Below are 23,211 nucleotides of genomic sequence, written 5' to 3' on the forward strand. Positions count from 1 at the left end.
ATAAGAAAGGAGGGCCTAGAACTGACTTCGAAGTGTGTCAATATACAAACATCAGGTATTGACAACTTTTAGTTTTTAGAACACAGCTTTGCTTAAGGGACTGTGTTCAGTCCAAATCCCTCTCATTCAGTACTGAATCCCCACTGATTTCATAAAACCTGAACTTTAGAGGATCTGAGCAAGGTCTAAGTCTTCTTCAGCAGGATTCAGCAGCCCAAGAACAGAGCAGAGGAAGTAAATATTTGCCCCATCTAAGTATGAGATTTGGTCAAGGCAACTCAGACTGGCGAGAGAGTAGGTAACATTATCAACCATGTGGTGAATAGGCTGGGCAGGGAAGGTAAGGTGGGAGGCAGTTGCTTTGATGAACAACAGGCACTGGGGTACCTCATGAGGTTGAAGAAAAGAAAGAGAAGATAAGAAGTTAACCCCAGGACCAGGGACTGTGAAGTATATTTTAAAAGAAAATTTTAAGCAACAAATAAACTCAGAATGCCACCACGGGTGTGAACTAATTTCTAATGATTCAATGAACTTTAAACTTGTATAATGTTTTGGGGGGTTGAAGAATTGATTGTTGGAATCCCTTTAGATTGCAACTTTCAACTACTTGTTATTTTAGCTGGGTTTTTTTTTTTATTAATATAATATTTGTTTCAGGGGCAACAGGTTTGTGATTCATCAGTTTTAAATAATACCCAGTGTTCATCACAACACATATCCTTCCCGATGCCCATCACACAGCTACCCCATCCCCTCACCCCACCTCCCCTCCAGCAACTCTAAATTTGTTTCCTGAGATTAAGAATCTCTTATGGTTTGTCTCCCTCTCTGGTTTCATCTTGTTTTATTTTTTCCACTCTTCCCCTATGACCCTCTGTCTTATTTCTTAAATTTTGTATAACAGTGAGATTATATGATAATTATTTTTCTCTGACTGACTTATTTTGCTTAGCATAATACCCTCTAGTTCTATCCACATCATTGCAAATGGCAAGATTTCATTCTTGATGGCTGCATTATATTTCACTGTGTGTGTGTGTGTGAGTGTGTGTGTGTGTGAGAGAGAGAGAGAGAGACACACACACACACACACACACACCACATCTTCTTTATCTATTCATCTGTTGATGGATATCTAGGCTCTTTCCATAGTTTGGCTATTGTGATTTGAGCTGGGTTTTTTAAAGGAATGTTATAAGAGCAAACAATATATGAAAAAAGCCCAAAGGCATTCGGGTCAGGTCAAGTAGAGGGCATGACTGATAACTAGTTATAAGAACTGAAAAGCTTTGCCCATATTTTAAGGCCAGAGAACCAACTACCTCCATATTGTGGCCATATACAGAGAAATTGATAGACAACTCAATATTACTTTATTAAGTAATACATTCTAACTCCTGAATAAAACAGAATATAATGAGTCTATACTGATATAAAATAAACAAATGATAAAATTAAAAGTTTTATAAGGAATGGATATTTATATGCTTTCAAGGATTCTCCCCCACAGAACATCACCTCACAACTCATACAGTGGCCAAAACTTTGATCTTCATTTTAAAAACTGGCCACATCAAGTGTTGGAGAGAATATGGAACAAAAAAAACTCTATGAAACTCTATATGAACTTTCATCTTAATACTGGTGGGGAATACAGAAAGGAACAACCACCTTGGAAATCAGTTTAGTAATTTTCTAATAAAACATAAACATTTACTTGACATGTGATCTAGCAACTCCACTCCCTGATACTTACCCCAAAGAACAGAAAATATGTGTCCACAGAAGGACTATATACAAATGTTCACAGCAGCCTTATTTAGAGGGGCCAAAAACTCGAAATAACTCCAATTTGCATAAGCAGGTGAATGGATAAACAGACAGTGGGGCCATACTCGGGTGTACAGAGGAAGACACTACTGAGCCCCACAGCAGCACTGGAGAACCCTCCCCACACCGCGCTGGGCCAAAGATGTGGAACAGAAAGAACACATAATGTAAGTAAATCCACCTATATGCAGTCCAACCTGGGGTGACAAAAAGCTGATTAGTGGTTTCCTGGGGCTGAAGCTGGAGAGGATACTGATGGTGAACGAGTCTGGTGTAAATTTCTGGTGGAATGAATGCTTGCTTTACAACTTGATCAGCTGGTGGCGATCCAAGTGTTAATGTTTTCAAAGGCACTGATGTGTACACTTAGAGTGTATGCATTTTGCTTAATGTAAATTATGGCTCAAAAGAGTGGACAGAGGAGAAAAAGGAACAGAACTGCACAAAACATAGTGACTACTGCCTCTGGAAGTACTCGGGTGGAAAAAAATTACATATGTTTTTAAGAGCAACTTGGGCCAATTCTCAATTTATTCATATATTTTTAACCCTATTTAGTTACATACCAGTATTCCTGTCATATGGAGCAACAAGAATCATGAAACTACAAAATAAAAAGCAAAATTCTGCCATGTGTGATCTCCAAGCTGCCTTTACTGATCAAGACATTAAAAATTACCAAATTTTAATTTTAATTTGAGATTTGAAAGAGTCTAATGAGAAAATTCATTTCTAGACAATTTTCCATTACATAGCATTAGATAAAATATATTATTTTAAAATGTAAAGCTATTTTTGTGTCAGTTTTGCATACAATTTTCACAATAGTCAAAGATGAAAGCCACGCCTCACCAACTATTTCTGTTTATCAATGGAAGTATAGATACCTTCTTCCTTTATGAAACGGTATCATCCTTTTCTGGGGAAAACCCTCAAAGTACAATCCTATCGACTCTATCAGAATGGGGCATCTATCAGGATTACTTATGCTGTACACCTGGGAGCTCACACAGGTGGCCAGCGACTATGTAAAAAATTAATGGATGATTGAGTCATTTCCCTAAGTCACTTGGGAGCCCATCATTTGTTCTATAAGAACTCATTTGTATTTCTATTACAAAAGACATAATAAACATCAAAAAAATGTGTTATCTGTCTCACTGTGTGCAGCATAGTGTAGGCCATTCGACAAACAATTATTCTGTACCTACAATATGTCATCCTGGATTACATGGTAGGTTCTCATATACAGGGTGACCCAAAAATAAATAAATAAACCAAGCATCCTAAAAGCCAGAATAAGGGAACTGAATTCAGAACACAAGTGGACCAGAACTTAAGGAAATGCCCCAATCTTAATGACCAAGGCAGAGTTAAAGGTCTGGAACAAGACTAGCAGTATGAATGCAACATATTCCATGGAAGTAGCTGAGATCAGTCAGAAAATAGCTGGTGGGCAATCAGAAAACTAGAAATCTGAAAAGCTTAAGGATCCCATAAAAAAGGCAAACTTCTAAGTTCAGAAAGACGTTTTATAAAAGACACAAGAGACCAGAATTCACTGAGGGTTCTACCCTCCCAAGTGGCTGTGTATGTGTGGTTCCCCAGAGGACAGGGCTGTCTCAGAGCACAGAAACCCAGGGATAGTCCCTGGTCTTCTAGAATCATAATATCTAAAACTGTATTGTCTCTGCTCCTGATCATTGTCTACCCAAATAGGTGGAAACCAGCAACACACATAATCCAAAATATTGCCCAAGATGATTCATATTTCACGTGAGACTAATAATGCAATTGTTTTCTCCCTAAGAAGGACTCTTTCACCTCAAGTTTTTATCTAACAATAATTTTAAGAAAAACAACAGCTTCCACTTTAAGTGGTCAGAATAAAGTGAAACGAAAAAAAATTGCGCACGACAAATGAAGCACTATCTGCATTTTCATCTCTCTGTGGTAATGCTTATGCCCACTGCAAGAGGAGCACATCAATGACCTTGAATGCACACTGAGACAGCTCAGAACACATCCTGGAAAGCCTGATGACAGTGAGGTAAAATCCGCTTGGAGATGCAGAATGCATCACAGATATAGTATCATAAGCAAATATTTTTAAAATCCAGGGGATTCATCAGTGTAAACTTAGTGATCCAGAACTTTTAAAAACCCCTGATGTGCTTAATACACATATTGGTGCCCTGGAACACTCATTTCCAAATGCTGATGTAGAGATGTAAGACAAGGGAGAGAACTGCTGCTCTACATGAAATCCAAAAAACACTTTAGAGCTAATGAAACAGCAGCTTAGGTTCCGATATGGTGGCTAAGGACAAGTTGGCCATGCTTTGGTCTCCCAGCAAAGTTAGAGGATGCTGCTGTGGCTGCTCCTGGTGCTGGTGGTTCTGGCGCTGGTGCTGGTACTGGTGATATGATGGCAAAAAAAATGGCAGCTAATATCAGCTGGATACACGCCGTGTTCTAGATCTTTAATAAGCACGTATTCCATTTATCCTCACAATGGCTCAATAAAGTAGAAAGTCTTAAATTCATTTTTAAAATGAAGAAATTGGGGCGCCTGGGTGGCTCAGTGGGTTAAGCCTCTGCCTTCAGCTCAGGTCATGATCTCAGGGTCCTGGGATTGACCCCTGCATCAGGCTCTCTGCTCAGCAGGGAGCCTGTTCCTCTCCCCCTCTCTCTCTGCCTGCCTCTCTGCCTACTTGTGATCTCTCTCTGTCAAATAAATAAATAAAATCTTCAAAAAAATAAAAGAAAAGAAAAGAAAGAAATTGAAGCCCAAAAAGATGAACTAACCTGCTTGAGGCCATATGCCTATTTCCAAAGCCCAGATTTATATTCAGTTGTATGATCCTAAAGCTGGCACGTAGAGTGACTCAGAAATGGACATAAACAAAATTTGTTTCTGTTGCTAAAATCCCTCTTCATGTCTGAATGATTTTCCAGTATAATTAGACAGAAGATAATTTCATAGGGAGTATGCACCCATATAATGTTAGAAGTGATATTAGAGATCATTTATATAATTCTGTTCACTAGCAATAAAAAACAAAGTTCCAAAGAAATAAGCTGCCTTCTCTGAGACCACAGTCAGGTCAGATGAGACGGAAACCAGCTTCCTGACTCCAAACTAGGGTTCATCACTTTGCTTTCTTCCTCCACTGGGTTGATCAATTTAATGCTACATGTCATGCTGCCACCCTTCTGTTATCCTGATCTGCTGTCCCCAGAAAGCACTGACTGCATAAGCCGGAGGGTATCCATTCGCAAACCCACTTACCCCTGGCATCATCAACAAGCCCCGTGCTGAATATACTGTAGCTCGCAACAAAGAGATTATGTGGCATTTAAACATTTCCACTTCTTTAGGACAGTTACAGTCTTCACTGATAAGTCGCCATTAGATGCGGTCTCCCTACTCCCACAAGAAGTCGGTGGAAGGAACACTGGATATAAGATGTGCAAGAGGGGCGCCTGGGTGGCTCAGTGGATTAAGCCGCTGCCTTCGGCTCGGGTCATGATCTCAGTGTTCTGGGATCGAGCCCCGCATCGGGCTCTTTGCTCAGTGGGAGCCTGCTTCTCTCTCTCTCTCTGCCTGACTCTCCGCCGACTTGTGATCTCTCTGTCAAATAAATAAATAAAATCTTTTAAAAAAAAAAAAAAAAAGATGTGCAAGAACCAGGAACTGATCAGATTTTTGAGCACTTGCATTTCCAGACACTGGTCTATATGCTGAGCATGCAAACGTGACTACAGTTAGCAGTGGAGATTCGTATATACAGAAAAAAATCAATATATATACAATATATTGATATCAAAATAATACAATTCAGCTGGTAGTATAAAAGAGTTTCACCAAGTACTCTGGGAGGACTGGATTGGGTAGAATAGTTTGGGAGAAACAAAAAATGCTTCCTGGAGAAGAATTTCACATGACCCAAACCCAGAACTGTCTGATTTACTTATTTCAAAACCCGGGATATCACTATATTGATTTATAAAGGAAATCACACCATAAATTTTATCTAGCTATCCCTGAGAACTCCTTCCTGTTGCTTAAGTTCACAGATCAAGCTGTAGATGAGATACTCATCTTGTCAATGAAAGAACAGAAAAAATTAAAATGGGATTTCCAACAGAAAAGGAAATCAGTATCCAGTATATACCAGTATATCGGGATCTTACTCCCACTTCTCCTGTGCGAATTATAAGGAAGGAAGGGAGGGAAGGAGAGAGGGGAAGGAACGCAAGAAGGAAGGAAGGAATAGAAACATCTGTAAATTCCCTTTTCAGTAGTTAGGGGCAGGTACAACTCGCGGCCTCACAATTCCTGTAACGGCTGCAGAGGAGGAAAGCAGCTAGGTCACAGGAAGCCCTGGAGGAAGTGAGAACAACAAGAAGAGCAATGCCCAGGCTTAGCAGCAGCACACTCCCCCCAGGAAAGAGCCTCACTCTGAATATAGAGAACAGCATGCCTTCTCTGGAAAGCACGCAGGGTCGGCAGGAAACTTCCTGGGCCTGGCTCAGGAGCACGGAGGAGACGGGTATCTCAAGGAATGGCACACCTCCAGCTTCCACTGTGACAAAAGAAAGCCAGAGAGAGTGCTGGTCCACTCTAGCAGGAAAATCTGGACAAGGAAGAAATTCCTGAACTCATCAGAGAACTATAGTTGCAAGGGAATCACCCAGCCTGAAATCTAAGGAAAGACAAACACATCCAAGAAGAGACAGACAGACACAGCGCTGACTTGCCTGGGGCACAACTCAGAGGAGGACAAGCGATGTTCAGACAAGTACTAAAGGTCAAGTGTGAACAGCACAAGGGCTCAAACCCTGGGAGCCAGAGACGAAAGGGGAGTTCATACTCGCTCGGTCTTCATGGCAGAGGTTCGCTGGGGCTTCCAGAGAAAGACAGGGCAGGGCATCCTCAGTGGTGGGGGTCTGCAGGAAGAACATGGCTGCCACAAGCAGAACAGGCAAAAAGCCACACCTGTTTCTTCTAGAACCAAAAGGCACTAGCCACTGAGACAAGGCAGCAAACCCCATCACTCCAGTAGCAGCAGTGGACTCCATAAGGGAAAAGGGAAAAAACCCTCTTCTATATGGGGACTATGAGAGGCCTCCGGTCTCTGGAGAGAAAAAACCACCCTTCTCAACCCAGGCTTGCTGGCACCAAGCAAGCGGAAAGACCCTCTCTGAGGTCAAGATGCATAGGAACACTGGAAGCCGAGGATGGAGCAAAAACACGGAAAAAACTTTCCAGCAATCGCGCCTCCAAACTAAACACAAGACAACCCTACAGGAATTTAAGCCGTGACTGCACTGAAGACAATCACAGCAACTACATCCGAGCTCAGTTCAAATCTTGCCTAGAAAGACTCCATATTTCACACTAACTGCATAGCAGAAGAGGCATGCCTATTTCCAGACATAAATGCTATTTCCCTCAGTCTCTACTGTACTACACACAAAGTTTGGTATTTAATAAAAATTTATGAGACATGCATACCTACAAAACACTCACAAAGGAGAAAATAGCACACTGTTCAGAAACAACGCAATCAACAGAACCAGACTCAGACATAATGCAGATGTAGGAACGATCATAGAGGAATTTTACAATAACTATGATTAATATGTTAAAGGATCTAGTATGATTTTAGTATAGCTTTAGAGCAGTATCATAATTTGCTTTAATATACATATTTATCAGACAGGAACCAAGTACAAAATAAATACCTGCTGCTAGAGTAAGACATGACTCGTATTAAATAGAGCAGTATACTCTGCAATTATCCTACAGTCTCCAAAGATTGGCTATTTTCTATGCTCTGTAATTCTAATAAACGAGTTTGGTGGATACTATTTCCAAACATCTGGTAATACCAGTTCAAGATAATAAGCACAATAATAAAGAAAACAGTGTGATGAGTGCAAAGAAAAAGAGAATTGAAAGTATATTAATAACCACATTGTTTTACAGAAAATTTTAAGAGACAGTTGTGACAATCAGATTGTGGCTAATTGCTCTAATATAAAGTGAAAAAACACAAAGTCAATGCAACAACTCCAAGGACAAATACAAATTAAAAACAAGAGGCTTAATTCTTCCTGTTGACAGTAAGAGATTCCTCTCCTTTCCTTTTTCTCACAACATTTACTCTAAGAAAATTTGGAATTCTAGTACTTTCTCCTCTTTGAAATGACTTCATATCCTTTTGAAAACTAATTAAGCCTCGTTAACTTCATTGCTTGAGGAATGCCTTTTCTCGAGGACCTGGGAAGCATCTCTGAAACGTACACTTCATGGGCTCCAGCACCATCTCCCAGATTCTGTAGAAGGACAGGCACTAAGTCAGAGGCCGGGTTTCAAAAACTACCTCCCATCTTAAAGATAGGACAAGTTTGGTTTTCCTCTGAATAAAGCCAATTAGCTAACACAGATGGTCTCCCCAATTCCCAGATGAATCTAGAATGAACTATGTGTGACAAATGGGGCTGAAGTCCCCTTCCATGAGGACTAGTGTTTCTTGTTTCGGAATCCGTCGTTATACCTTACATCTGCTTGGATATGTAACGGGATGTGATTCCCTTCTGCTTTCGCAGTCTCTTAGCAAATTGCCTGTGATATGCATCACATCCTGGTTTAATGCTTATTCAATAACAAAAGTGTCTTCTTTTTCTATTACCTCTGTCAAGAGAATTTCTGGGTTGAAAGAAGACTTTATTTTTAATTGTATTTCCCCAACACTTTCCACAATTATTAAGAGTATGCTTCATTCCACCAGAACCCTGCCACAGGACAGTAAAAGAAATGTGTGTGATAACAGATGCTGGCGAGGATGCGGAGAAAGGGGAGCCCTCCTACACTGCTGGTGGGAATGCAAGCTGGTGCAACCACTCTGGAAAATAGCATGGAGGTTCCTCAAAGTGTTGAAAATAGAGCTACCCTACAACTCAGCAATCGCACTACTGGGTATTTACCCTAAAGATACAAATGTAGTGATCCGAAGGTACACGTACACCCAAATGTTTATAGCAGCAATGTCCACAATAGCCAAACTATGGAAAGTGCCTGGATGTCCGTCAACAGATGAATGGACAAAGAAGATGTGAGATACACACACACACACACACACACACACAATATGGAATACTATGCAGCCATCAAAAGAAATGAAATCTTGCCATTTGCAATGAAGTGGATGGAACTAGAGGGTATTATGCTTAGCGAAATAAATCAAGTGGAAAAAGACAACTATCATATGATCTCCCTGATATGAGGAAGTAGAGATGCAATGTGGGGGTTTGGGGGATAGGAAAAGAATAACTGAAACAAGATGGGATCGGGAGGGAGACAAATCATAAGAGACTCTTAATCTCACAAAACAAACTCAGGGTTGCCTGGGGGGAGGCGGGTAGGGAGAGGGTGGTGGGGTTATGGACATTGAGGAAGGTATGTGCTATGGTGAGTGCTGTGAAGTGTGTAAACCTGGAGATTCACAAACCTGTACCTCTGGGACTAATAATACATTGTATGTTAATTTAAAAAATTAAAAATTTAAAAAAAAGAAATGTGTGTGATAATTATAACTTCAAAGAAAGGAGGTTCTGTTTTACTCATTTTTAAAAGATAATTGACTGCTTAAAGCAAAAAACAATAGCAATCTATTGCTGGGTTTATAAGAAACAGAAAAATAGGGGCACCTAGGTGGTACAGTCGGATAAGCTTCCAACTGACTCTTGGGTTTCGTCTCAAGTCCTGATCTCATGGTCCTGAGACTGAGTCCTGCCACAGGCTCCATGCCTTACAGGGAGTCCACTTGAGATTCTCTCTCTTCCTTTCCCTCTGCCCCTCTTGCTTATGTGCACACACTCTCTCTCTCTCTCTCTCTGAAATAAATCTTTTAAAAAAAAAAAAAAGGATTTAAAAAAAAGGATAAAAAAAGGATTTTAAGTTATAAGAAACCGAGAAATAAAATCTGTCCATACAATAGCAAAAGAGATGAGAGGATAAAATGGAAGTACTCTCTCTTGAAGCTGTCACATTAACAATTATGTATACGGCATTTCCTGAAGACAGTCAGTGAAGGCTTAAATATGCATAGTATAGACTCTAAAGCAACCACCGGTAAGCCAATATTGGAGATAAGGCGTAATACTAAATACTCTCAGTCAGTAAACGGAAACAACAAACAAGTAAAACAAGCAGAAAACAAATGGCAATATAGTAGATTTAAACCCAAATGCAATGATAGTTATAGCAAACACTAATGATCTAAATATTCTGTTTAAAGGACAGAAATTGTCAGACTATATAAAAGAGCAAGACCCAACGTAAGAAAGAGCCCAGCTCCACTTCTGGTATTGGACTGCTGACAGCATTCAAGGCCTAGGGCTCTCTCCCTCTGACCCCACAGCTGCTGTTAGCTGGTGAGAAAGCGCTTGAGCTCCCTCCCTTGGCACCCGCAAGAAGTGTAAACAAAGCAAGCCCTGATGTGCAGGGACTCTCATCCAGGGCCAACTCCTAACCACAAGAAAAGCCCTCCTGGTACTGAAGCCTGGGACCATACCACCCTCTCCCCAGAAAGTCTCTTTATTGGAGTAATAAATCTTGGTGTGGGCCTAGTATTATCAGTCTCAATTTTTTTGGAGAAAGGTCCATTTTACCTCCATAAGATAATCACAACACCCCATTATATGATGTCTACTGGGGGGGAAAAAAACTTAAACTATAAGGACACATCTAGGATAAATGAAAGGGTGGAAAAAAAAAAATACCTCGCCAGCATTAGTCACAGGAAAGCCCGAGTTGTTATATTATTAATATCAGACAAATTAAACCTCAGGACAAGACCGTTATCAGGGATGGGGAGGTATTGGCATATAATGGATATATAGATTACTGGAAGAACAGAGGACCTAGAAACAGACCCACACATGGATATGTCACACAGTTTCCAAGATAACTAATTATTGGGGTAAGGATAGCCTTTCCAAGAAATGATGCTGGAACAACTGAATATCCACATTTAAAGAAAAAAAAAAGTGCCTTAACCCTTATTTGACAAAGACTTAGTCAAAATAAATCACATGTCTAAATGTAAAAGCTAATACCATAAAAGTTCTAGAAAAAAACACAAGTAGTCTCAGCAAATTTGAAATAGGCAAAGATTTCTTAAGTAAAACCAAAGTGAGGAAGGGGGAGACACTAAGAAGCCCTTAACGAAAAAGATGAAAAAGTAGTGAACTGGAATTCACCAAAACGTAACCCATCCCATTGTGGGGGCGCTGGTCTCTCCTCTCGCCCCGCCCCTCCGTGCCTGGCCAGGACAAGGTGGCTGGCAGCGGGCAGGGCAGCCAGGAGGCCCCATGCCCTGTCCCCACAGGAAGCCTGGAGGCGGCATCGCATCCTGCACCCCTTCCCCACCCCGAGCACGCGCAGAGGCAGCTGCAGCTACGCGGGCCGCTTGCACTGGTGTACCTGGGCTTCCGGGACTGCACGTGCCAACAGTTCGGGTCCCGTGGCTCCATCCCAAAGTGGCCATCAGGTCGCAATGCTCCATCCCTCGGCAGCCACTCGCTGGCGCCCTGGCAACAGCACTGCCAGCAGCTCTGGGGCCGAGGCTGAGGTGGTCCTGCGCCTCCTGGAGATCACAGTGAGGTCCACTCACTACCAGAGGTTCCTCCAACCCCAAATCCAGAGGATTCTTTCGTGGGGTCATGGAGATTCTGTGGGGAAAAGGGTGGAAGGGGACAAGTCACCACGTCCCAGCGCAGCGGGGACATAAGAGAAAACTCCACGAGGCCCTGACCCGTGCGAGGCTCCCGCGCTGCTCCCAGATCTCGCGTGAACATACCCCGGGATGCTCGGGACCGGATGCGGGGCATGGAAGCTTGGAGGTATGGGGCGGCGCCTGCGCACTGTGAGGGAGGAAGAGCTTGAGGCATTCTCCAAGGGTAGTGACCCCCGCTTGGGCCTGGGCTGGGACCACAGGGACGTGGCCGTCCTGTTGGTCATCTGTGATGAGGTGGAACTCAGGCAAGTGTGGAGGGCTGACTGAGCCCCAGAGGGTCTCTGCCGGGGGCGGTGGGGGGGGGGGGGGCACTGGTGCCTCTAGCCCAGCCCCTGCTGTCTTCTTATGATTGCAGACCAGTCCCACCAAACGGCCCCCTCTCCCTATCCCTTGCACTGTGCGGTCTGGGTCAGTCACCTGTGGCCATCGAGTCCTGTGGTACCATGTGTCCCCTGTGGTCTGACACCACCATTCTGTCCAGGTGTATGGCCAGGGGTAGGCCTCCCTCTGGCCTGTGCCTCATGAGCTGTGTGCCTCAGTGTCACGTTCTGTGTCACACGACCCTATGCCTTGCTTCTTGGGGTACCCGTGTGGCTTGGGTCTATGACCCACTCCCAGCCCCATGCCTTCTACTCTGGGCAGCAGAGGCACCTGTCACAGCCTGTTACAGCTACCTCCAGGCCTCTGCCTAGCCTCAGGGCATTCCAGGGGCTTGGTGCCCTAGCCCCCTCATCCCACCATGAGCCTCACCTGGCCCTCAGACCCTCCCTCCTCTAGCACAGGATGGCACCCACCACTCTCAGGACCATCTCCCTAAGACAGAATGAACTGGATCCTGGGGGAAGGAGGACAAGGAAGAAAGAAAAGCATTCCGTATATTTGACATGGAATTTTTATTCAGAATATATTAAAAGCAATTAGAAATCCATAACTGTAAAATAATAAAAATGAGCAAAAGTTTGGACAGACACTGCAAAAGAAGATATCCCCATGGCCAATATGCACATGAAAACATGCCTGTCATCATTAGTCATAAGGGAAATGCATAAATTAAAACCACAATGAGATAATACCAACACACCTCTAGAACGTCTGTAATGAAGACTGACCACACCGACCCTTGGTGAGGATGCAGAACAACCGAAATGCTCATATGTTGCTGGTGGGAGTGAAACATGAAGGACATTTTGGCAGTTTCTTAGGAACTTAAATATACACTTCTCATATGGCCCAGCAATTTCACTCCTACATGTCTAAATGAAAAGAACTGAAAACATATGTCTGTATAAAGATTTACACACACACATTTGCTTAGTAGCATTATGCATATGGCCGAACACTGGAAGCAACACAAAAGCTCATCATTGGGTAAATGGATAAACAAAATGTGGTTTATCCATAAAATGGAATACTCTCTGTCCATAAAAGGCAACAAACTACCAGTATCTCAGCAACATTGATGAATCTCAAAAACACAGTGCTGAACCAAAGAAGCCAGGCACGAAAGAGGACATACTATATGAGTCCATTTGAATGAAACTCTAGAAAGGCACGGATTACGTGGTGCACTGGGTGTGGTGCAAAAACAATGAATACTGTTATGCTGAAAAGAAATATTTTTTAAAAAAAGTGACAGGTACAAATAGTGATCACCTATAATATTTATCTTCTCAAAATCACATTTGTTTCACAATATCAAAATGCTTCCACAACTGACAACAGATAAGTTACTCTCCATAGAAGAGAGGGTAAAAATATGGGAATCCTCTTTGTCTGATACACTGTTTTATTTTGTTCTGGCTTTAAGCTTTATGTTTTGCTAATGTGCTTCTAAATTCTGTGCAGTTGGCCACATTATTTGCTGAGAAAGAAGAGAGTAACACATGAATTGAGTAAATTATTGTTTTATTTGTATATTATGTCACACAATTAGAACCAGAGCGACTCCCAGAAACATTAGTCCATAGTCTTTACTGAAGAGTCTGTGTCTCACCATCCGTGCACGAAACTACAAGAGGTTGATTTACTTTCAGAAGAAATCAACCGGAAATTACTAATGAGCCTTGATTTAACTCACTTGATACACAGCACAAACAGAAAGACATTTTACTTTTAAGGACAATTATAAACACAACGCACCCTATTACAGTCATTAAATCACTGATTTTGATGGTAAGATTGGAATGCAAGCAAGTAAAACAATTTATTTTTGAAGGCTGGGCTATTTCCATAGTCTCAATTATACCCCACCACTCGTTTTCTGCCAAAGCAATGACTATCCTAAGGAGAAGAAAATCTACCAAAGAAGAGGATGCTGTTGGATTCCTGGTGCTTGATGAAGAACAGGAAAGGGTGATTGCAATGAAAATGTTCACAACCTGGCGCTGAGGTGAGAGCAAAGCCCACACTGGTGGCTGCCGAAGACTCCGTGCCTTCCTCGGTTACCACCACGAAGGACCTGTGCAGGAACTTCTGTGCGTGCAGCCTGGAGTGCGAGGACATCCCAGGATAGTCAGCTCTGCACACGCTGAAGGCTTCCCCCATTCCCATGGCTGACAAGACGGCCTCCAGATCATAACCATCCTCCACTTCAAACCGGGGCAAGTGCAATATCACATTCCTTTCTTTCATATGCCCAGGGCTTGTCCACTCTATTAATTTTTCTGGAGTTATTTGATCTATAATCTATTAAGAAAAAAGGGGAGGGGAAAGTGATACGTTATCAATACAAAGTTGAAACACTGCAACACTGATTTGTATCAGAAATTACTAATTTTAATAAATAAAAATAGAAATTTTATTTCACTAGACTCTCGTCTTTATATAGCAGGCACTTGTCTTATACTTCTTTATTTAAATTATCTGTGTATATGTGAGGGACACCTGGGTGGCTCGGTTGGTTAAGCGGCTGCCTTCAACTCAGGTCATGATCCCAGCGTCCTAGGATCGAGTCCCGCATCGGGCTCCTTGCTCACCAGGGAGCCTGCTTCTCTCTCTGTCTCTGCCTGACACTTTGTCTGCCTGTGCTCACTCTCTCTCTCTCTCTCACAAATAAATAAATAAAATCTTTTAAAAATAAATAAATAAATAATCTGCGTATATGTGAGAACTCAATAGTATTAAATGAATTTTTAAAGATGAGAAATGAGTTCTTATTCTATCAATCTACTATATATTATTTCATTTTTTACTGTTCCCCTGTAGTCTTCTTTGAATATATGATATACAGTTTTTTATATTAAGTTGTATATTTATATGAATTATATATAAGTAAAATGTTATAATTAAAATAATTTATATATTATATATATTTTTTACATAGTTGCAATCTCTTTGAATGTCCATGTTATTTGTTTAAATGTAAACTTTTCACAAGCCTGTATCTCTCCTGAATATCTTCAAACGGGTGGATAATAAGTCCATCAAGCTCATAAATTTTGCCAAATATTCATCCATTCACTTTACAGTCTTCTAGTATGTATCCAGCATGATTGATGCTGATAGATACTGTAGATCCCAAAATAATGATGATAATGATGATGATGATAAATTTCAAACTAGGTATCCTACTGTATTTAAGGCAGAAATTACTGATTTCAGTGAGGAAGGCAGTTTTTTTCTTTCAAATTATTTCTCTAAGGCAATCCTCACAACTGGGATTTTGGGGGTCAGAGTATAAATACTCTTAAAGCTTTCATATAAATTGCCATTTTGCTGTCCCAAATTTTTCCAACGTATAATGCTACTAGAGATGTTTCACAGCAGCAGAACAACATCTAGTATAATAATAGAGTGTCTATCATTTATTGAGTACTTCCATGTACTGGACCCATTCTAAGTGATATCTTAGTCTAAGTTTAAATCAAAAAACTAAATCAAGAGGTTCAAGATTAAAGGTCTTATGGATTTGGGATGATGATTATGTGCTGATGTAGGTTCATCTTTGGTTAAAAACAATTACCATTCTGATAAGTGATGTTGATGATGAGGGAAGCTATGTATGTGTAGGGCCAGGGGATATGTGGGAAATCTCTGTACCTTTCTCTCAACTTTGCTGTAAACCTAATACTGACCCCCCCAAAATTAAAATCTTTAAAAAGAAATTAATGGCCCAAGACAGAAATTCAGGAGGTCTAATAGCCTGCTGAACAGGATGCAAACTTTGCTGTATGTGCAAAAGCAATTTTTCTAGGAAAAAGGTGCATAGAGATCAACCATTTCTCAGAAAGGTGGCTGATCTTTAGAATTCCCATATGACCTTAACTGTTCATTTTAGCTCATCCCCAAGTATTTTAACTCTGGTTGTTTCCAGTAAACCTGATACCATCTAATGCTTCTTTTAGACATCCATCTATAGAGATATTTTCTGCTTGGCACTGCCAGATGCCAGCTCCCTATCAGAAGTCCTGTTTCCAGGCTTACCTAGAAACTAGCTTTGGGATTCAAAGCTTCAGGAAATGAAAGTAAGATTGGGAAGACACAAGGTTTTTACCTTATCCAGACCATCGATGTCATTGGGCAGCAACACAAACATGCTTAAGTCGTTGTTTTTATATGGAATCCCCAGAATTTGGGCTTGTAAGTCTTCCAGGAAATTGAAGCTAAAAGAATGGCACTGTGTCATCATTGGCACAGATTTGCTTGTACTCTGCAACAAAGTAGCAGAGCATGCCATGTCAAAAGAGGCATAAGATGACCAAGTTAGCTTAGCAAAATAATTAGCTCAACAGAAAACAATGCTAAAGATCAGAGCCTCAGAGTCGCCTTTGCCATCTACCACATTTGCTCAAATATGACTTTAGATTTTATATTCCATGTATAAACACAATAAATTAATAAAGGACCATACCTTATTCAGCCAAAATTCCTCCTCCTTGGTATTTTCTTTCTTAAACTCCCTGTCCCATTGCCCTTTAAAATAAACTATGTTCACCAGCACCAGCTTGGTGAAGCTGTTTAGAGAACCATCTGGAAACAGGTCCTTGATTTTTTCTGCAAACGAACAACAACAAAAAAATTGGCCCATCTTCAAAATCACAAGTGCTATGCATGGCAGATATGATGCAGATGGACTTGACTCATCATTAAAAACTCAGCCAGGTCAGCACCTGAAGGCCTTGCCGACAACAGGTTTGCTGGCAGAATCGTAGGGAGGTTCTCACTTTGCCCATCTCCTATTTATCCCATTGGATAAATTGAGGTGTGATGTTTAAGAGTTCAAGCTCTGGGATCAGATTGCCTCTGTTAGCATCCAGTTTTGCCTCTTACAGGTTGAGGAATCTCAGACAAGTTATTTAAGCTCGCTGTGCCTCAGTTTCCAAATCTGTAAAACAGGAATAAAACCTGCCTCATAGAGTTTTTGCAAGGAATAAATGACTTAATATGTGTAAAGCACTTACAGTTATCTGGCTCTTAAGAAGAATTTAGTAAGTGTTACCTGTTATTATTTTTACCCATTTGATATAGTTACCACCCAAAACTTAGAGATTTATTCTATTACTGGAAAAGGTGCTAATGTTTTTATCCCTGGGATTAGTCTATTCCACACTAAATACTGCCTTCAATCAACCATTTGACAGGCCCTCTTTTTTCCTGCTCTTTCAAATTTTATTTCATTTTTTGGACTAAGTATAAAGACCCAAAAAAATGGACTGCAAAATAATAATGTCTTCCTAATAACTGGAATTTTAAAAAAATGTATTCTGAAACTCTAACACTAAAGTATCAGCTCTTGCTCCCTAAGGTCTATTTCCGTATTAATAGTCCCATCTGGTATTTCTTGAGCATTTACCTCATGCTAGGGGATAAAGAGGGAGGAAGAAGTGAAGGCTCTGTCAAGCTCTCTGTTGTGGATGAGGCTGAAAGTTTTTATCACCACTGCTTAACGCTCAAGTGGAGATGAAGCCTGGGCAGCCCCAGCTACAGGTAGTAAAAGGCAAGTCTTGATGGGAAGAGACTGAAAGTTTCTCACTTGACAAAGAAAAAGGATAAACCCTGTGACATTTCCAATTATGGACCCAGATTCAGAAAGGAAGGATCAAATATAAAGGAAAAGAAGTGAACCCAACAGAGACAGGAGTCCAGTTTCAGGAGCCCCAAAGATACCATGATCCACAACCTCATGCAAATCATTCTCCACTATGTGTTTCCAAGAAGTTGGCTTTCTTTGGTGCCTCTCTGGTGCCCCTCAGCAACCTCCCATTTGCTGAGACCATTCCACCATCTGTAGGGTCTTCTCCCATTCGTGCCCAGTGCTGCCCTTCTAACTCTGAAAAATTTATCTCAAGTCTTCACCTCCCCAAATCTTGTACAGCCTGGCCCCACATGCAGTGTCAAGCTCAGGTCTTCTCTCAGTGCAGATACTCAAGAAGTGTTTTATGTTCAGTGACTGATCCATACTCTACCATTTGTTTGGCTTTCAACCCAGGAGTTAATCTTCTTTCGAGTTTCATCCGCTGCATTTACAAAATCAACAGGTTCCAGAGAGGCATGGTAATATTTTTCCACGTAATCTAAGTATTTCTTCAGGAGGAACAGAGAAAGAATACAAAGGTCGAAAATTCAATCTATATATTTCTTACATATCTAAATAAATGTGTTTCTACATTAAGATAACTAATATTGTTAGCAGGGAATTTGGGGCCCAGGCAAATCACTTTGAGTACTTCCATACATGTTTTTTGCAGGTGCAATAGGGTTAAGGCAAAACTCAGAATTAGACTGCCAGAATTAAAAAGAAACTCCCAAACGGTATGGATGTCTGGAGAACAGGCAGGGGAACACACTCGGTGATATGGGCTAAACCAGGCCATCAGCTGAGGCAATATGTCTTCAGGACCCACAGTCACAGAAGGGCCATTGGCCCTTCATGAATACCACTCACAGATGTGGTGGACACAGCAAAACTTACTTGAAGGAAGAGGTATGTCTTTTCTCCAAATAGCTTGTTGGTTATTTTTAGTTCAAAATCACTAGTGGGTTTGCCTATCTCATCCAGAAACTCTTGGAATTGGTGATGTATTTCTTCTGTCTTGTCAATCTCGTCAATCTTCAAAATCAAAATAAATATATGTATATGTATATACATATATTTACATATGTATATGTATACATATATATGTATAATGTGCTGTGTTCTTAAAATAAAGTAAGCTTAAGAAAAGAAAATGTTATTAAGGAAATCCTAAGGAAGAGAAAATACATTTATAGTACTGTGTTACATTTATCCAAAGGAAATTCTCATCTAAGTGGACCTGTGCCATTCAACCCCATGTTATTCAAGGGTCAACTGTACATGAATATCAATGCTGGGGATTTCAAAGCCAGTGGGGTCAGGTCCCACTCTCTCTACGATTGTATGAGATTGGCCAATGCACACGGCTAAGTGGAATAGATATTGGTATAATTCCACTGGAAAACAATTTGTTAATATTTAATGAAGTCAAACACACATAAACCCTACCTTCCAGGTATATACTGTAGACGATTGCTGTCCCATAGAAATAACAATGCAAGGCACAAATGTGAACCACATATATAATCTTAGATTTTCCATAACTACATTCTTAAAAGTAAAAAGAAACAGATGGAATCAAATTTAATATTATATTTTTTTCCAACCAAATCTATCTAAACATCCTTTCAATTTAACTATAATACATAATTATATATTAATATAATATATAAGTATTATATATTATTTCAACAAAAATAATATATAAAAATTAACAAAATATTTTACATCTGTTACATTAAAAAATGTATATTTGGTCTCTTTCTCCAATTCCTAACAGAATTTTTAAGCCTTGTAATTTGCTGAGCGATAGGGGTACCTGGAGCATCTTTTGTTTTTAATATTTGCTCTTTGATCCCAGTTCCTGACACAGAACTTCTAAATCCCTTGGAATTTCCTCGTATAGGAGCATCTTTTGTTCTAATAAAACAACTCTTGGTAGGATCCTGAACAGCTTCAAGGGGGAGTGCAGGGGGAGCTGGTCACCAGAAAAGACCAAACCATAATTACAAGCTTAGAATTTTCAGGTCCATCTCCCATCTTCCAGGAAAAGGAGAAGGGCTAGAGACAGAACTAATAATTGATCATGCCTATATGATAAAGCTTTCATAAAAAAACCTGAACTACAGTGTTTAACATTCATGTGTTGGGTCGGGGGGTGATAACTCCAAAGTCTGCAAGGATAGAAGCTCTTGCTCTTGGGACAATTTGAGACCTAACCCTATATAACTCTTCATCTACCTGTTCCTTTGTATCCTTTACAGTAAACTAGTGTTTCCCTGAGTTCTGTGGGCCATTATAGCAAACTATCAAACCTAAGTAGGGGGTAATGGGATCCTGCAATTTATAGCCAAGTTGGAGAGAAGTGTGGGTAATCTGGGAACTCACTTCCTTGCAATTGGCATCTGAAGTAGGACAAGTCTCATGGAATGGAGCCCTTAATGTTTGGGGTCTGCTCTGACTGCAGGCAGTTAATATCACAATTATTTAATGTGAGGAGGAAAAAAAAAACCACATTTGGTGTCAGAAGTGTGAGTAGTGGAGCAGTTTTTCTTCAACAAATCTTAAAATTGTCAAGATCTCCTACTAAAATCTTGAAATTCAGTTTTTAAAAGCAAAGCTCAGAATACTCTGAATTCATGTAATATAATCAAATGTACATCTGGCATATCTTTGGGCAGCCCATTCTACTCATCTGTTTTCTCATCTATTAAGAAAGGAGATTAGAGTGGATGGCCTCCAAGACAGGCCCCAGTCCTAATATCCTTTCAGTCAGTAATTCTATTCTTTTTTGTACCTCTGTGGCTCACAGAAAAATCCTGAGAAATGGACAGAGTTGCTATGCAGAGCCATACAGTTTGTGACCTGCACAAAGTTGGAATTCAACACTTAGCCCCATCACCAAGCCAGGAGTGGGCACCTATCCAATGGGGTGTTTGTTTTTCTAATTCCCATAAAGGTTCTGTACAAGCTACTATACTTGAGAGGGAGAAGGCTCTGAAAACAACTGTGTTTCTTGATTGAGTGGACAGTGGAGCAGCTCTGTGACCCAATTTGGTTGCACAAATTTTGTGAGGAAGCCTGACTCTCCACATATGCCACTAAGTCAACCAGACAACCTGGCCATGTGGGACTGTGAAATGAACAGCTCATATTGCTGGGGATTGGAGCTATGATTTTATGAGCATCGGGGACTGAGCTATGACTACTGTCAGGCAGATGTGCCCCTCCTGAGACCTCTAACCATCTCCAGATTCCAGCCCTGACCAATGAACTTCCCCACATTTGAGCATATTATTCTTTAGGTAAGGAATACTACATCCCTAGAGCTGGAAGAGACCCTAAGAAGTCAGTGGTCCTGTGCTAATATATTTTTAAAATAAAATATCAATAAGGGGCTTACAATAAAAATGGAATGTAGTAATAGCATTGCCTATTACCACCACCATCATTACCAGGTGAGTCACCAGTGTGTTCCAGATACTCCACTGGACACATCATGGAGGCTCAAAGAAAATAACTTGCCCAAGGTAGCATGGCTATTAAGTCACTGGGTCAGGATTTAAACTCAAATCTGTTTAACTCTTAAACCCATTCACACTGCCATAGGGACTTTGCAGTCTATGAACACTTAACATCAGAGTGGTCAAAGCGCTTTAAAGTCTCCTCAAGGCACGTGGGTGGCTCAGTCGGTTGACCATCTGATCCTTGGCTTCAGCTCGGGTCACGATCTTAGAATCCTGAGATCACGCCTCACATCGTGGGCTTTTTCTCTCCCTCTCCCTCCCCCTCTGCCTCTCCCCCAGTTCGTGCTCTCTCCCCCTCTCTAAATAAGTAAATCTTTTTTTAAAAGTCTCCCTTAATATTAAGGGTGTATTATTGTAAAATACCAGCAACCCCACTTGGCTGCAGTGTTTGTAATTGCTTAAAAATAAGTATAAACTATTAGCTCTCCTACACATTTTCCCAGGGAGCCCACATCAACGAAGCAGCCATCCTGAAGGTTGCAACACCTGTCTCCTCACCATTTGTTCTTCAGTTTTGACTTTTGAGCCCTCTGCGTCTTTTTCAAAGAAAAGCATCTGGAAGGGACAGAAAATAGTCTGGTTGTGGTCAGAACAGAGAAATCCTCACACAGAATTAGTAAAATGTTAAAGAAACATCAGTGGTAAACAGGTCATATTTCTCTCCTTTGCAAAATCATGCAAAGGTCTCAACTGCCCCTTGATCTCTCCCACAGTGGTTTGGCCATTCATGTATTGACATTTGATGTGTCATTTATGGCCCAGTGGGGACTACGCAACATCTTCCAGAAGGTTCTGTTCTTCACACTCTATATTTAATTATGAGGTTAATGACTTTGAACAAGGCCACATCAATCCCCACTCAAAGGAATTTCAAGCACCAGAGAGCAGATGGCATGGCGGTATTTGGAGAAGGAGGAGGACTTCCCTGACAGATCTGAAATTGCTCTGTGTCTTCATATGCATTCTCGGTTTCCCAACCCCATTTCAAAGTAACGCTGGCTGGCTGCCCCCAGCAACCAGCCCGTGTGGGACAGCAGTGAGAGCCTCCCTACCTTCTGTAACTGGACCAAGGCAGCTTCTTGGGCCTCCAGGACGAGCATGCCAATGGCAGCTGAAATGCCCACAGGGGAAAAGAAAATGTTGCCATCTTGTATTTTATTCAGCTTTTGGAAGAGACTAAACCCAAACTGAGTGTATGCTGCACCAGGCGAATCCATGAAGATTCCAGCAAGATCTGGAACAACAGTCAAAAACCAAACAAGAACATCTCACTTATTTGAATTGCTTTCTATCAGAGGAGCCCTTCCTGCTTCTCTTCCCCTCCCTGCAGTGATTCAAAAAATAGAGATTTTCACCCTGCCAGGGAAAACTCACTGCAGTCAGCTTCTCCCCCCTCTCTCGGTCTTCTCTGAGCAGGAGACGTGACTCAGTCTGGCAGCAGACAGTGTTTCTGTTCTCATTTCCCCAGGCAGCAGGGTTAACGCCTAAATGGTTTCCTTCTCTCTTGTCCTCTCCCAGAGCCTGCCTGTATCTGCCTGCCCACTGCCTCCTCCTGTGCTAATCTTCCCCGGGCAGGCCCAGGCCTTGCCTATTCCTGTCTTGCTGTCCAGCTGCTGGCCCATGGTCAGACCAGGGGAAGGCCTAGGAATCCCTGCCGACCTCAGGTCCAAGCAGTGTTCTCCAATCCAGCCTTAAAATAATAAAGCCAATACTGGCTCCTCAATACTTTCTATTTCTCAAGATTGAGATCTAGTGCAGCGAATGGCATGTTACATTCATTCTCTGAAACCCCAATCCCTAACTGCATGCAAACTTGACTCTGGGCAGAACTTTCCCTGAGGGACAAAGATAAAACTCTTTGCCGTGGATTATTAAGTAGGAGCGAGAGCGTTTTCTCTTCTATACTTTTCTGTATTGTTTCAGGCTTGTACCATGAGTTCATATTACTTTCGTTATCTCACACAAAAAGAAATAATTTTGAAGAGCAATTAATATTTACCAAAATAAATAAAACACACTTTGGGGCGCC

The 23,211-nt window shown here is 41.2% G+C and overlaps 2 protein-coding genes across 7 annotated transcripts in view; both read right to left on the reverse strand.

Annotated features, from left to right (window-relative positions):
- Positions 1–11,370, reverse strand: part of SERPINB11 (serpin family B member 11) — a 77,319-nt gene extending 65,949 nt beyond the window's left edge. The window contains exon 1 of one of the 2 annotated variants that reach the window (XM_032311142.1): positions 11,330–11,370. The gene's annotated coding sequence lies outside the window, so the exon portion shown is untranslated. Of the gene's footprint in view, positions 1–11,106; positions 11,210–11,329 lie in introns of those variants that run through there. The other variant, XM_032311141.1, reaches the window with a different exon arrangement.
- A 1,184-nt stretch (positions 11,371–12,554) lies between these two features.
- Positions 12,555–23,210, reverse strand: SERPINB13 (serpin family B member 13). 5 transcript variants are annotated; one of them, XM_032311145.1, is made up of 8 exons: positions 23,182–23,210; positions 22,235–22,416; positions 21,681–21,737; positions 18,553–18,681; positions 18,047–18,164; positions 16,492–16,634; positions 16,135–16,290; positions 12,555–14,327 (listed from the first exon to the last, which is right to left on the reverse strand). In XM_032311145.1, exons 2-8 carry the CDS (start codon positions 22,397–22,399, stop codon positions 13,923–13,925), a joined length of 1,173 nt encoding a protein of 390 aa, XP_032167036.1. In that variant the 5' UTR covers positions 22,400–22,416; positions 23,182–23,210; the 3' UTR covers positions 12,555–13,922. The 5 variants fall into 5 exon arrangements, with proteins under 5 accessions (XP_032167036.1, XP_032167037.1, XP_032167039.1 ...); XM_032311146.1 differs by lacking the exon at positions 23,182–23,210 and adding an exon at positions 22,557–22,602; XM_032311148.1 differs by lacking the exon at positions 23,182–23,210 and adding an exon at positions 22,538–22,598.
- Position 23,211: the final 1 nt, after the last annotated feature.

The sequence above is a fragment of the Mustela erminea genome, chromosome 13 (assembly GCF_009829155.1).
Source record: "Mustela erminea isolate mMusErm1 chromosome 13, mMusErm1.Pri, whole genome shotgun sequence".
NCBI lineage: Eukaryota > Metazoa > Chordata > Mammalia > Carnivora > Mustelidae > Mustela > Mustela erminea.